We start from the raw sequence: 15758 nt of genomic DNA on the forward strand, positions 1-15758 counted from the left end.
GTCCTTTGCCCACTTTTTGATGGGGTTGTTTGTTTTTTTCTTGTAAATTTGTTTGAGTTCATTGTAGATTCTGGATATTAGCCCTTTGTCAGATGAGTAGGTTGCGAAAATTTTCTCCCATTCTGTAGGTTGCCTGTTCACTCTGATGGTAGTTTCTTTTGCTGTGCAGAAGCTCTTTAGTTTAATTAGATCCCATTTGTCAATTTTGGCTTTTGTTGCCATTGCTTTTGGTGTTTTAGACATGAAGTCCTTGCCCATGCCTATGTCCTGAATGGTATTGCCTAGTTTTTCTTCTAGGGTTTTTATGGTTTTAGGTCTAACATGTAAGTCTTTAATCCATCTTGAATTAATTTTTGTATAAGGTGTAAGGAAGGGATCCAGTTTCAGCTTTCTACATATGGCTAGCCAGTTTTCCCAGCACCATTTATTAAATAGGGAATCCTTTCCTCATTGCTTGTTTTTGTCTGGTTTGTCAAAGATCAGATAGTTGTAGATATGTGGCATTATTTCTGAGGGCTCTGTTCTGTTCCATTGGTCTATATCTCTGCTTTGGTACCAGTACCATGCTGTTTTGGTTACTGTAGCCTTGTAGTATAGTTTGAAGTCAGGTAGCGTGATGCCTCCAGCTTTGTTCTTTTGGCTTAGGATTGACTTGGCAATGCAGGCTCTTTTTTGGTTCCATATGAACTTTAAAGTAGTTTTTTCCAATTCTGTGAAGAAAGTCATTGGTAGCTTGATGGGTATGGCATGGAATCTATAAATTACCTTGGGCAGTATGGCCATTTTCACGATGTTGATTCTTCCAACCCATGAGCATGGAATGTTCTTCCATTTGTTTGTATCCTCTTTTATTTCACTGAGCAGTGGTTTGTAGTTCTCCTTGAAGAGGTCCTTCACATCCCTTGTAAGTTGGATTCCTAGGTATTTGATTCTCTTTGAAGCAATTGTGAATGGGAGTTCACTCATGATTTGGCTCTCTGTTTGTCTGTGATTGGTGTACAAGAATGCTTGTGATTTTTGTACGTTGATTTTGTATCCTGAGACTTTGCTGAAGTTGCTTATCAGCTTAAGGAGATTTTGGGCTGAGACAATGGGATTTTCTAGATATACAATCCTATCATCTGCAAACAGGGACAATTTGACTTCCTCTTTTCCTAATTGAATACCCTTTATTTCCTTCTCCTGCCTGATTGCCCCGGCCAGATCTTCCAGCACTATGTTGAATAGGAGTGGTGAGAGAGGGCATCCCTGTCTTGTGCCAGTTTTCAAAGGGAATGCTTCCAGTTTTTGCCCATTTAGTATGATATTGGCTGTGGGTTTGTCATAGATAGCTCTTATTATTTTGAGATATGTCCCATCAATACCTAATTTATTGAGAGTTTTTAGCATGAAGGGTTGTTGAATTTTGTCAAAGGCCTTTTCTGCATCTATTGAGATAATCATGTGGTTTTTGTCTTTGGTTCTGTTTATATGCTGGATTACATTTATTGATTTGCGTATGTTGAACCAGCCTTGCATCCCAGGGATGAAGCCCACTTGATCATGGTGGATAAGCTTTTTGATGTGCTGCTGGATTCGGTTTGCCAGTATTTTATTGAGGATTTTTGCATCAGTGTTCATCAAGGATATTGGTCTGAAATTCTCTTTTTTGGTTGTGTCTCTGCTGGGCTTTGGTATCAGGATGATGCTGGCCTCATAAAATGTGTTAGGGAGGATTCCCCCTTTTTCTATCCATTGGAATAGTTTCAGAAGGAATGGTACCAGTTCCTCCTTGTACCTCTGGTAGAATTCAGCTGTGAATCCATCAGGTCCTGGACTCTTTTTGGTTGGTAAGCTATTGATTATTGCCACAACTTCAGAGCCTGTTATAGGTCTATTCAGAGATTCAACTTCTTCCTGGTTTAGTCTTGGGAGGGTGTATTTGTCGAGGAATTTATCAATTTCTTCTAGATTTTCTAGTTTATTTGCATAGAGGTGTTTATAGTATTCTCTGATGGTAGATTGTATTTCTGTGGGATCAGTGGTGATATCCCCTTTATCATTTTTTATTGCATCTATTTGATTCTTCTCTCTTTTCTTCTTTATTAGTCTTGCTAGTGGTCTATCAATTTTGTTGATCTTTTCAGAAAACCAGCTCCTGGATTCCTTAATTTTTTGAAGGGTTTTTTCTGTGTCTATTTCCTTCAGTTCTGCTCTGATTTTAGTTATTTCTAGCCTTCTGCTAGCTTCTGAATGTGTTTGCTCTTGCTTTTCTAGTTCTTTTAATTGTGATGTTAGGGTGTCAATTTTGGATCTTTCCTGCTTTCTCTTGTGGGCAGTTAGTGCTATAAATTTCCCTCTACACACTGCTTTGAATGTGTCCCAGAGATTCTGGTATGTTGTGTCTTTGTTCTCGTTGGTTTCAAAGAACATCTTTATTTCTGCCTTCATTTTGTTATGTACCCAGTAGTCTCAGGAGCAGGTTGTTCAGTTTCCGTGTAGTTGAGTGGTTTTGAGTAAGTTTCTTGATGCTGAGTTCTAGTTTGATTGCACTGTGGTCTGAGAGACAGTTTGTTATAATTTCTGTTCTTTTACATTTGCTGAGGACAGCTTTACTTCCAACTATGTGGTCAATTTTGGAATAGGTGTGGTGTGGTGCTGAAAAAATGTATATTCTGTTGATTTGGGGTGGAGAGTTCTGTAGATGTCTATTAGGTCTGCTTGGTGCAGAGCTCAGTTCAATTCCTGGATATCCTTGTTAACTTTCTGTCTCGTTGATCTGTCTAATGTTGAGAGTGGGGTGTTAAAATCTCCCATTGTTATTGTGTGGGCGTTTAAGTCTCTTTGTAGGTCACTCAGGACTTGCTTTCTGAATCTGGGTGCTCCTGTATTGGGTGCATATATATTTAGGATAGTTAGCTCTTCTTGTTGAATTATCCCTTTACCATTATGTGATGGCCTTCTTTGTCTCTTTTGATCTTTGTTAGTTTAAAGTCTATTTTATCAGAGACTAGGATTGCAACCCCTGCCTTTTTTTTTGTTTTCCATTTGCTTGGTAGATCTTCTTCCATCCCTTTATTTTGAGTCTATGTGTGTCTCTGCACGTGAGATGGGTTTCCTGAATACAGCACACTGATGGGTCTTCACTCCTTATCCAATTTGCCAGTCTGTATCTTTTAACTGGAGCATTTAGCCCATTTACATTTAAAGTTAATATTGTTATGTGTGAATCTGATCCTGTCATTATGATGTTAGCTGGTTATTTTGCTCGTTAAGTGATGCAGTTTTTTCCTAGCCTTGATGGTCTTTACAATTTGGCATGTTTTTACAGTGGCTGGTACCAGTTGTTCCTTTCCATGTTTAGTGCTTCCTTCAGGAGCTCTTTTAGGGCAGGCCTGGTGGTGACAAAATCACTCAGCATTTGCTTGTCTGTAAAGTATTTTATTTCTCCTTCACTTATGAAGCTTAGTTTGGCTGGATATGAGATTCTGGGTTGAAAATTCTTTTCTTTAAGAATGTTGAATATCGGCCCCCACTCTCTTCTGGCTTGTAGAGTTTCTGCCGAGAGATCAGCTGTTAGTCTGATGGGCTTCCCTTTGTGGGTAACCCGACCTTTCTCTCTGGCTGCCCTTAACATTTTTTCCTTCATTTAAACTTTGGTGAAGCTGACAATTATGTGTCTTGGAGTTGTTCTTCTCGAGGAGTATCTTTGTGGCATTCTCTGTATTTCCTGAATTTGAATGTTGGCCTGCCTTGCTAGATTGGGAAAGTTCTCCTGGATAATATTTTGCAGAGTGTTTTCCAACTTGGTTCTATTCTCCCCGTCACTTTCAGGTACACGAATCAGACGTAGGTTTGGTCTTTTCACATAGTCCCATATTTCTTGGAGGCTTTGTTCGTTTCTTTTTATTCTTTTTTCTCTAAACTTCTCTTCTCGCTTCATTTCATTCATTTCATCTTCCATCGTTCATACCCTTTCTTCCAGTTGATCACATCGGCTACCGAGGCTTCTGCAATCTTCACGTAGTTCTCGAAACTTGTCTTTCAGCTCCATCAGCTCCTTTAAGCCCTTCTCTGCTTTGGTTATCTTAGTTAAACATTCATCTATTTTTTTTTTCAAAGTTTTTAACTTCTTTGCCATTGGTTTGAATTTCCTCCCATAGCTTGGAGTAGCTTGATCGTCTGAAGCCTTCTTCTCTCAACTCGTCAAAGTCATTCTCCATCCAGCTTTGTTCCGTTGCTGGTGAGGAACTGCGTTCCTTTGGAGGACGAGAGGTGCTCTGCTTTTTAGAATTTCCAGTTTTTCTGCTCTGTTTTTTCTCCTTCTTTGTGGTTTTATCTACTTTTGGTCTTTGATGATGGTGATGTACAGATGGGTTTTTGGTGTGGATGTCCTTTCTGTTTGTTAGTTTTCCTTCTACCAGACAGGACCCTCAGCTGCAGGTCTGTTGGAGTTTGCTAGAGGTCCACTCCAGACCCTGTTTGGCTGGGTGTCAGCAGCGGTGGCTGCAGAACAGCGGATTTTCGTGGACCGCAAATTCAGCTGTCTGATTGTTCCTCTGGAAATTTTGTCTCAGAGGAGTACCTGGCTGAGTGAGGTGTCAGTCTGTCCCTACTGGGGGGTGCCTCCCAGTTAGGCTGCTCGGGCGGTCAGGGACCCACTTTAGGAGGCAGTCTGTCCATTCTCAGATCTCCAGCTGCGTGCTGGGAGAACCACTGCTCTCTTAAAAGCTGTCAATCTTTAACCCTTCTTTTTCCTTCATTAAATCTTTAACTTGCAAGCCGGTTAATAGCCCTGTTATCTATTTTGAATTCAAAATGCTGAGGAAAACAAAATCACTCAACCATAAGTTTAAATTCCATGTGTGTTTGGACAAATAAGAGTAACTCAAATGCTCCATAGATCCACAGGAAGCACTGTAGTTTGATCCTTGTTCTTTCTTATCATTGATATCCAGTGTGATTACACAGATAAAGGTGAATCCAATGCCTACCTTTCTAAATGCTATTGTGTTTCTTTGGCATTCAACTGGTTTTCAGCACGTGAGAAATGTGAAAGTTAAATGATATCCAATTTGTGGCCTAGAGTATATCCTTGCCGCTAAAGTGTATGAGGGTATGAAGACTATAGTTGCTTTTTTGGGCTAACATGGTTTCAGAATTGCCATGGTTACTAATGACTTCCATCCTGTTAAACTTTAGTGGTCTAGTCAATTCCTGAAAGCTTTCAAATTAATAATAGAATTTGGCAGTTTATCACTTCCACCTTCTTGTACTTCTTTCACTTAGCTTCCTAAATACCATGTTTTCTTATTTCACTGTTCACACTTGTTGCTGCTTTTTAAGGATCCATTAGTTGTTCCAATTCTTTTTCACGACTCTAAATTTAAAGTTCTCGGTCCTTCACTATTCTCTGCTCATACCCTCCCTATGTGATTTTATTCACTCTCTTGGCTTTAAATACTTTCTTTACCTCAATGACTTGTGTTCTAAATGCAGATACTGTACACCTTACTTGACCTCTCCACTTGGAAGATGTCTATTATATATCTGTCCTTTATACATATAACATGTCCTGAACAGACTCTTGATTTCTCACCTTCCTGAAACAGCTCTTCCCACAGTCTTCCATTATCAGTTAATGTGGCACTGCCATTTACCTAGTTAGTCCAGCCAAAAGTCCAGGGGCCATCTACCATTTCTGCTTTCCTCACTACCCAACCCTGACTCAACTCTTACTCCAGCCAAATCCAAAGTCACGTCCTATTGCCTTCATATTCAAAATACATGCTGAATATATCTATTTCTTACCACTGCCACCACTGTAGCTTTAGCCTGAACAGCCATGATTTTTTGTGGATCACCAGCAGAGCCTTCTACATGATCTTCCTCCACAGTTGTCTTTCTCCACAAAGTAACCAGAGTCATCCCTACAAGATGTCCACAGGTTCATGTTGCTCTTTCCGCTTAAATAATCTTCCCCTGTTCCCTTCAGAATAAAATCTGAACTTCTAGCCTGACCTTAACACCCTCCATGATCTAGTTCCAGTCTATGTCTCCAGCCTCACCATCCTTCTTCCTTGAACACACCAAGCTTTTTCCTACCTCTGTCTTGTCATCTGATGTTTCTTCCACCTGAAAAGCTCTTCCTTCAGATCTTCATGTGGCTGGCTCCATCTTACCATTCAGGTCTTTCACAGGTCATCCCAAAAAGGTCTTCCCTGACCACCTATCTAGAGCTGCATTCTTGCTCCCAGGATCCTTTTATGGTTCATCCTACTTTGTGTTCTTTGGAGCACTTAATAGTATCTGAGATATATTACTTATTTTTTGATAACTTGCTTATCTCCTGCTCCCTCCATGGAATGTAGTTTTCATGAGGGTAGGGACCTTGCATATGCTGTATCCCTAGTACCTGAAACATATCTGGCATCGTATGTGTTCAATAATTGCTTCTTAAGTGAAAGAATAAATAAATAAAATACTAATTCATCAGTCAAAGAAGTATACATTTTTGCATATTTTGATAAATACATACATAAATATGTTATATGGGGAGATGGGAACTGGAACTTTTTGATTTCATAAGTAAATATGACTTTTCTGGAAAGTACGTTCTTTTTTTTCTTTTTCTTTTTTTTTAAATACTTTAAGTTCTAGAGTAAATGTGCACAACATGCAGGTTTGTTACATATGTATACATGTGCCATGTTGGTGTGCTGCACTCATTAACTCATCATTTACATTAGGTATATCTCCTAATGCTATCCCTCCCCCCTACCTCCACCCCACAATAGGCCCCAGTGTGTGATGTTCCCCTTCCTGTGTCCAGGTGTTGTCATTGTTCAATTCCCACCTATGAGTGAGAACATGCAGTGTTTGGTTTCCTGTCCTTGTGATAGTTTGCTGAGAATGATAGTTTCCAGCTTCATCCATGTCCCTACAAAGGACATGAACTCATCATTTTTATGGCTGCATAGTATTCTTTTTTTTTTTTTTTTTTTTTTTTTTGAGACGGAGTCTCGCTCTGTCGCCCAGGCTGGAGTGCAGTGGCGCGATCTCGGCTCACTGCAAGCTCCGCCTCCTGGGTTCACGCCATTCTCCTGCCTCAGCCTCTCTGAGTAGCTGGGACTACAGGCGCCTGCCACCACTCCCGGCTAATTTTTTTTTGTATTTTTAGTAGAGACGGGGTTTCACCGTGGTCTCGATCTCCTGACCTCGTGATCCGCCCGCCTCGGCCTCCCAAAGTGCTGGGATTACAAGCGTGAGCCACCGCGCCCGGCCCGGCTGCATAGTATTCTATGGTGTATATGTGCCACATTTTCTTAATCCAGTCTATCATTGTTGGACATTTGGGTTGGTTCCAAGTCTTTGCTATTGTGAATAGTGCCACAATAAACATACGTGTGCATGTGTCTTTATAGCAGTATGATTTATAATCCTTTGGGTATGTACCCAGTAATGGGATGGCTGGGTCAAATGGTATTTCTAGTTCTAGATCCTTGAGGAATTGCCACACTGTTTACAGTCCCAACAACAGTGTAAAAGTGTTCCTATTTCTCCACATCCTCTCCAGCACCTGTTGTTTCCTGACTTTTTAATGATTGCCATTCTAACTGGTGTGAGATCGCCATTCTAACTGGTATCTCATTGTGGTTTTGATTTGCATTTCTCTGATGGCCAGTGATGATGAGCATTTTTGCATGTGTCTGTTGGCTGCATAAATGTCTTCTTTTGAGAAGTGTCTGTTCATATCCTTTGTCCACTTTTTGATGGGGTTGTTTGTTGGTTTCTTTTTCTATTGATTGTAATAGTTTCAGAAGGAATGGTACCAGCTCCTCCTTGTACCTCTGGTAGAATTCGGCTCTGAATCCGTCTGGTCCTGGACTTTTCTTGGTTGGTAGGCTATTAATTATTGCCTCAATTTCAGAGCCTGTTATTGGTCTACTCAGGGATTCAACTTCTTCCGGGTTTAGTCTTGGGAGGGTGTATGTGTCCAGGAATTTATCCATTTCTTCTAGATTTTCTAGTTTATTTGCGTAGAGGTGTTTATAGTATTCTCTGAAAATGGTTGGTATTTCTGTGGGATCAGTGGTGATATCCCCTTTATCATTTTTTATTGCGTCTATTTGATCCTTCTCTCTTTTCTTCTTTACTAGTCTTGCTAGCGGCCTATCAATTTTGCTGATCGTTTCAAAAAACCAGCTCCTGGATTCATTGATTTTTTGAAGGGTTTTTTGTGTGTCTATCTCCTTCAGGTCTTCTCTGATCTTAGTTATTTCTTGCCTTGTGCTAGCTTTTGAATGTGTTTGCTCTTACTTCTCTAGTTGTTTTAATTGTGATATAAGGGTGTCAATTTTAGATCTTTCCTGCTTTCTCTTGTGGGCATTTAGTGCTATAAATTTCCCTCTACACACTGCTTTAAATGTGTCCCAGAGATTCTGGTATGTTGTGTCTTTGTTCTCGTTGGTTTCAAAGAACATCTTTATTTCTGCCTTCATTTTGTTATGTACCCAGTAGTCTTTCAGGAGCAGGTTGTTCAGTTTCCATGTAGTTGAGCAGTTTTGAGTGAGTTTCTTAATCCTGAGTTCTAGTTTGATTGCACTGTGGTCTGAGAGACAGTTTGTTATTATTTCTGTTCTTTTACATTTGCTGAGGAGTGCTTTAGTTCCAACTATGTGGTCAATTTTGGAATAAGTGTGGTGTGGTGCTGAGAAGAATGTATATTCTGTTGATTTGGAGTGGAGAGTTCTGTAGATGTCTATTAGGTCCGCTTGGTGCAGAGCTGAGTTCAATTCCTTGATATCCTTGTTAACTTTCTGTCTCGTTGATCTGTCTAATGTTGACAGTGGGGTGTTAAAGTCTCCCATTATTATTGTGTGGGAATCTAAGTCTCTTTGTAAGTCTCTAAGTACTTGCTTTATGAACCTGGTTGCTCCTGTATTGGGTGCATATATATTTAGGATAGTTAGCTCTTCTTGTTGAATTGATCCCTTTACCCTTATGTAATGGCCTTTTTTGTCTCTTTTGATCTTTGTTGGTTTAAAGTCTGTTTTATCAGAGACTAGGATTGCAACCCCTGCCTTTTTTTGTTTTCTATTTGCTTGGTAGATCTTCCTCCATCCCTTTATATTGAGCCTATGTGTGTCTCTGCAGGTGAGATGGGTTTCCTGAATACAGCACACTGATGGGTCTAGACTCTTTATCCAATTTGCCAGTCTGTGTCTTTTAATTGGAGCAATTAGCCCATTTACATTTTAGGTTAATATTGTTATGTGCGAATTTGATCCTGTCATTATGATGTTAGCTGGTTATTTTGCTCGTTAGTTGATGCAGTTTCTTCCTAGCATCAATGGTCTTTACAATTTGGCATGTTTTTGCAGCGGCTGGTACCAGTTGTTCCTTTCCATGTTTAGTGCTTCCTTCAGGAGCTCTTTTAGGGCAGGGCTGGTGGTGACAAAATCTCTCAGCATTTGCTTGTCTGTAAAGTATTTTATTTCTCCTTCACTTATGAAGCTTAGTTTGGCTGGATATGAAATTCTGGGTTGAAAATTCTTTTCTTTAAGAATGTTGTATATCGGCCCCCACTCTCTTCTGGCTTGTAGAGTTTCTGCCGAGAGATCAGCTCTTAGTCTGATGGGCTTCCCTTTGTGGGTAACCCGACCTTTCTCTCTGGCTGCCCTTAACATTTTTTCCTTCATTTAAACTTTGGTGAATCTGACAATTATGTGCCTTGGAGTTGCTCTTCTCGAGGAGTATGTTTGTGGCGTTCTCTGTATTTCCTGAATTTGAATGTTGGCCTGCCTTGCTAGGTTGGGGAAGTTCTCCTGGATAATATCCTGCAGAGTGTTTTCCAACTTGGTTCCATTCTCCCTGCCACTTTCAGGTACACGAATCAGACGTAGTTTGGTCTTTTCACATAGTCTCATATTTCTTGGAGGCTTTGTTCGTTTCTTTTTACTCTTTTTTCTCTAAACTTCTCTTCTTCCTTCATTTCATTCATTTGATCTTCAATCACTTATACCCTTTCTTCCAGTTGATCGAATCAGTTACTGAAGCTTGTGCATTCGTCACGTAGTTCACGTGCCATGGTTTTCAGCTCCATCAGATCATTTAAGGACTTCTCTACACTGGTTATTCTAGTTAGCTATTTGTCTAATCTTTTTTCAAGGTTTTTAGCTTCTTTGCCATGAGTTCGAACTTCCTCCTTTAGCTTGGAGAAGTTTGATTGTCTGAAGCCTTCTTTCATCTCGTCAAAGTCATTCTCCATCCAGCTTTGTTCTGTTGCTGGTGAGGAGCTGTGTTCCTTTGGAGGGGGAGAGGTGCTCTGATTTTTAGAATTTTCAGCTTTTGTGCTCTGTTTTTTCCCCATCTTTGTGGTTTTATCTACCTTTGGTCTTTGATGATGGTGATGTACCGATGGGGTTTTGGTGCAGATGTCCTTTCTGTTTGTTAATTTTCCTTCTAACAATCAGGACCCTCAGCTACAGGTCTGCTGGAGTTTGCTGGAGGTCCACTCCAGACCCTGTTTGCCTGGGTATCAGCAGCGGAGGCTGCAGAACAGCGAATATTGCTGAACAGCAAATGTTGCTGCCTGATCATTCCTCTGCAAGCTTCATCTCAGAGGGGTACCTGGCCGTGTGAGGTGTCAGTCTGCCCCTACTGGGGAGTGCCTCCCAGATAGGCTACTTGGGGGGGGTCAGGGACCCACTTGAGGAGGCAGTCTGTCTGTTCTCAGATCTCAAACTCCATGCTGGGAGAACCACTACTCTCTTCAAAGCTGTCAGACAGGGACATTTAAATCTGCAGAGGTTTCTGCTGCCTTTTGTTTGGCTATGCCCTGCCCCCAGAGGTGGAGTCTACAGAGGCAGGCAGGCCTCCTTGAGCTGCGGTGGGCTCCACCCAGTTCAAGCTTCCTGGCTGCTTTACCTACTCAAGCCTCAGCAATGGTGGGCGCCCCTCCCCCAGCCTTGCTGCCGCCTTGCTGTTTGATCTCAGACTGCTGTGCTAGCAATGAGCGAGGCTCCATGGGCGTTGGACCCTACGAGCCAGGCACAGGATGTAATCTTCTGGTGTGCTGTTTGCTAAGACCGTTGGAAAAGTGCAGTATTAGGGTGGGAGTGACCCGATTTTCCAGGTGCTGTCTGTTGAGGCTTCCCTTGGCTAGGAAAGGGAATTCCCTTACCCCTTGTGCTTCCCAAGTGAGGCAATGCCTCGCCCTGCTTCGACGCTCGCTCGGTGGGCTGCACCCACTGTCCTGCACCCACTGCCCGACACGCCTCAGTGAGATGAATCCAGTACCTTATTTGAAAATGCAGAAATCACCCGTCTTCTGCATCACTCATGCTGGGAGCTGTAGACTGGAGCTGTTCCTGTTCGGCCATCTTGACTTAAATTTGAAAGTATGTTCTTATATGAATCTGTTTGGCTTCCTTTGTTCATAGGTGTTTTTTCACAGATAACAAAGAAAAACTGGATGATACATCTAATGATGAAAAAAATGAATTCCTGAACAAGATAAAACAGGTAAGAAGGCAGAAGTAATGACTTTTAGATTATAATTACATTTCATTTTTAGTTAATATTTAAAATATGTGTGAGAAATATAGAATTTTTCAAAAGGATATTTTTCATTGACCAATGATATGTTTGTTTGTAGTAATTTAAAAATTTTTATCTCCTCCCAAAGTACTTTAAATATATGAAAGAGCAAAGGTTGTCCATGTACAGAGGAACTGTTTTTTGGTAACTTTTCATGTGAGTATGTGTACATTAGGACTATCCATGATTAATGGATTAATGGATATTTTTGATGTGAATTATTTAGAAAGTTAGAATCTTCTTGCTGTTGTGTGTTGCACCTGTGAAGTGCAGCAAGCTGCTCTACACTTGAGAATATTCTAAATATTATATATCATATTGTGATGGTTAATACTGAGTGTCAACTTGACTAGATCAAAAGATGCAAAGTGTTGATCTTGGGTGTGTCTGTGAGGGTGTTGCCAAAAGAGATTAACATTTGAGTCAGTGGGCTGGGAAAAGCAGACCCACCCTTAATCTTGGTGGGCACCATCTAATCAGCTGCCAGTGTGGCCAGGATATAAAGCAGGCAGAAAAACGTGAAAAGACTAGACCAGCTTAGCCTCCCAGCCTACATCTTTCTCCCATGCTGGATGCTTCCTGCTCTTGAACATCAGATTCCACGTTCTTCAGCTTTGGTACTCAGACTGGCTTCCTGGCTCCTCAGCTTGCAGATGGTCTATTGTGGGAACTTGTGATTGTGTAAGTTAATACTCCTTAATAAACTCCCCTTTATATATACATCTATCCTGTTAGTTTTGTCCCTCTAGAGAATGCTGACTAATACACAAATTATAATATAATATTCTAAATACTTATTTAGAAGCATTTGAGTAAGATTTAGCCCCCAGGATAACTCACTAGACATTTTTCAAACTTAGGTTAAAAAACATCATATCATAAGTAGATAATCATGTGGGTAAACCAAGATCTAGCCTCAAAATATTCAGTGAAGCATTCATTAGGATAGTGAAAAATTGGGGGTGAGGGTTAGTAATACAATTAAAATTCAACAAAAAGGCCTTGGTTAAATAAGTATCAGTATTGCTCATAATATGTTATTGAGTGACAAATACTATATTATAAAACAGTAGGCTGGGCATGGTGGCTCACACCTGTAATCCCAGCACTTTGGGAGCCCTAGGTGAGTGGACCACCTGGTGTCAGGAGTTCGAGACCAGCCTGACCAATATGGTGAAACTCCATTTGTACAAAAATACAAAAATTAGCCAGGTGTGGTGGTGAGCACCTGTAGTCCCAGCTACTTAGGAGGCTGAGACAGGAGAATTGCTTGAAACTGGGAGGCAGAGGTTGCAGTGAGCTGAGATGGCACCACTGCACTCCAGCCTAGGTGGCAGAGCAAGAGTCCCTCTAAAAAAGAGAAACAACAGCATGTATGATATGATCCCATTTAATTACTTATATACACAAATACACATACACACTAGACATAACTGAAATTCTTCTTGTCCCTTGTATTGAAGGAGAAATATCCTTAGTGTCTCTTCCCAACACCTCATATATCCAAACTTAATTTCCTTTCTTTTCTTCTCTTTCTTTTTTTTTTTTTTTTTTTTTTTTTTTTTTTTTGAGACATGGTCTCACTCTATCACCCAGGCTAGAGTGCAGTGGCATGATCTCAGCTCACTGCAACCTCTGCCTTCTCGGTGCAAGCGATTCTCCTGCCTCAGCCTCCCAAGTGGCTGGGATTACAGGCTTGTGCCATGACACCTAGCTAATTTTTGTATTTTTAATAGAGATGAGGTTTCATCATGTTGGTTAGGCTGGTCTCGAACTCCTGACCTAAAATGATCCACCCACCAGGCTGGAGTGCAGTGGCATAGTCACAACTTACTATAGCCTCAACCTCCCAGGCCTAGGTGATCCTCCTGCTGCAGCCTGCTGACTAGCTGAGACTACAGGCACTCACCACCATGCCCAGCTAATTTTTAAATTATTTGCAGAGACGAGGTCGCTTTATATTGTCCAGGCTGGTCTCCAACTCTTCAGTTAAAGCAATCCTCCTGCCTTGTTCTCCCAGAATGCTGGGGATTACAGGTGTGAGCCACCACCCCTGGCCACACATACTTAATTTTAATCGTTTAGGACTTGGGTCAGGTACTCTCTGTCTACATCCTCTATCTTTGTTTTGCCCAAGTCAACCAGGATATAAAATTCACATTTTTCACTAGTTTCTAAAACAATTTTAATTACACTAAGCATTTCATGATCTATTGCAAACTCTGTTGGAAATTTTAGTGGTCATGGGGAGAAATCTGTTGCAGAGCACAAAGCCATCTTGTTCACCACCTTTTCTTTCTCTCACAGTTCTTCATCTATCTTCTTGCCGTAGGATACCACCCCACATCCAAATTCTTCTCCCTCTTTTACAAAGCGTAATATCTGCCTCTGCGCCCATGCCCTGAGGCTCATCAGGGATATCAAAGGCAGCTCCCTCCCAGAAGAATGATTTGTACTAATTAAATGCTTTCCATTTTTGCTTTTGTGAGCTATCAGCATTAGAGATGGCTTCCCCTCTGGGCTACTGTGATTCTTTTAGTTGCAAGGATACCTAACAACAGACAGAAACCAGACAAGATTGGTTTGTTGGCTGGTTGGTTGGTTTCAAATTTGTCTTTCATTTTGTGAGCAAAATATTATTTTTCCTCCCATTTATTTCCTACTGCAGAAGCTATTAGACAACTTTCTGACAACTCCACATTTTCTAGCCCACATGATTTTCTGAACAGTCTAGGACCCTAAACTGGCATGGCTTACTTGGTCAAAGAGTTTTCCTTTAATCCATAGCCCTTAGCCAAATTCCATGGTTATAAGTGAGTGATCACTTCAAAGAGTGCAAGGCTCTTGCCTGTTTGTTATTTTCGCTAGGGTAGAAACTATGGGCTTTTAGTGACATCCAATCATAATACTCATGAGTTATTGGAGGATCGTTCAAAGATTGACATTCAACTCGAACTTTACCTTTTTTTCCCAGCATCTCCCCTCCCTCACCAGCCCCTGGCAACCACCATTTTGCTCTCTACTTCTGAGTTCAGTTTTTTTTAGATTTTGCATATAATTGGGATCATGTAATATTTGTTTTTCTGTACCTGAATTATTTCACTTAACATGATGTCCTCCAGGTTCATCCATGTTGTCACAAATGGCAAGAATTTCTTCTTTTTTAAGGCTGAATATATTCAATTGTGCATGTATACATTTTCTTTATCCATTCATTGGCTGATGAACACCTAGGTTGATTCTACATCTTAGCTACTCTGAATAGTGCTGCAATGAACATAGAAGTACAGATATCTCTTTGCCATACTGATTTCATTTCCTTGGGATATATACCCAGCAGTGGCATTGTTGGATTTAGCTTTTGTTATTATAAAATATTACACATTACAGAAAAATACATAAACCATAAATATACAATATTTATGTACATATTTTTGATGAATATAATTTATTAATTTTAATGAAGTCCAGTTTATCAATCTTTTTCTTTTTAGTTAATGTTCTCTATGTCCTATGTCATGAGACTATTCTCTTCTGTTACCATTGAGAAGCTTTGTTGTTTGACCTTTCACATTTAAGACTACGAACCATCTGGAATTTATGTATGTGTGCTTTGAGATAGTGGTCAAGATTCATATTTTTCCATAAGGTTGTCCAATTAACCAGCACCATTTACTGAAAATACAATCCTTTCCTTCTACATTGTGGTCATACTATTGTCATAAATCAAGTGTAGATCATAAATGTATATGTGGATTGTTGACTCTATTCATTTGAACTATTCATCTCTCCTCACACTAAAACAATATTGTCTTAATTATTACCTTTAAAATGAGTTTTTATGGCTAGTGGTATAAATCCTTCACCTTTGTTTTTCAAAATTGTTCCAGCTATTCTTGACCTTTTCAATTTTGTCACGTTCTTCCAAAAAACCTGTTTGGATTTTGACTGGGATTGTATTAAATCTGTAAATCAGTTTGAAGAGGGTTTCACATTTTCACAATATTGAGGCTTCCAATCCATTAACATGGCATATGTCTTGTTTTAGATCTTTGTTCCCTTTGCCTTAGCTGTTCAGTTTCACTACAATGTGTCCAAATTTTCTTTTCATTTTTCCTCCTTGGGATTTATTTGGCTTCTTAAATCTGAGAATTTCTATATTTCATAAGTTCTGCAAA

At 40.3% G+C, this 15758-nt stretch overlaps 1 protein-coding gene across 2 annotated transcripts in view; it reads left to right on the plus strand.

Moving 5' to 3' along the window:
* CCDC175 (coiled-coil domain containing 175) overlaps nt 1-15758 on the plus strand; it is a 78967-nt gene that overhangs the window by 19235 nt on the left and 43974 nt on the right. For both annotated transcript variants that reach the window (XM_055289212.2, XM_063644554.1), the window contains exon 8: nt 11424-11505. In XM_055289212.2, the coding sequence (XP_055145187.1) occupies nt 11424-11505 (82 nt within the window). The remainder of the gene's footprint in view (nt 1-11423; nt 11506-15758) is intronic.

Source organism: Symphalangus syndactylus, chromosome 8, assembly GCF_028878055.3.
Source record: "Symphalangus syndactylus isolate Jambi chromosome 8, NHGRI_mSymSyn1-v2.1_pri, whole genome shotgun sequence".
NCBI classification, from domain to species: Eukaryota; Metazoa; Chordata; class Mammalia; order Primates; family Hylobatidae; genus Symphalangus; species Symphalangus syndactylus.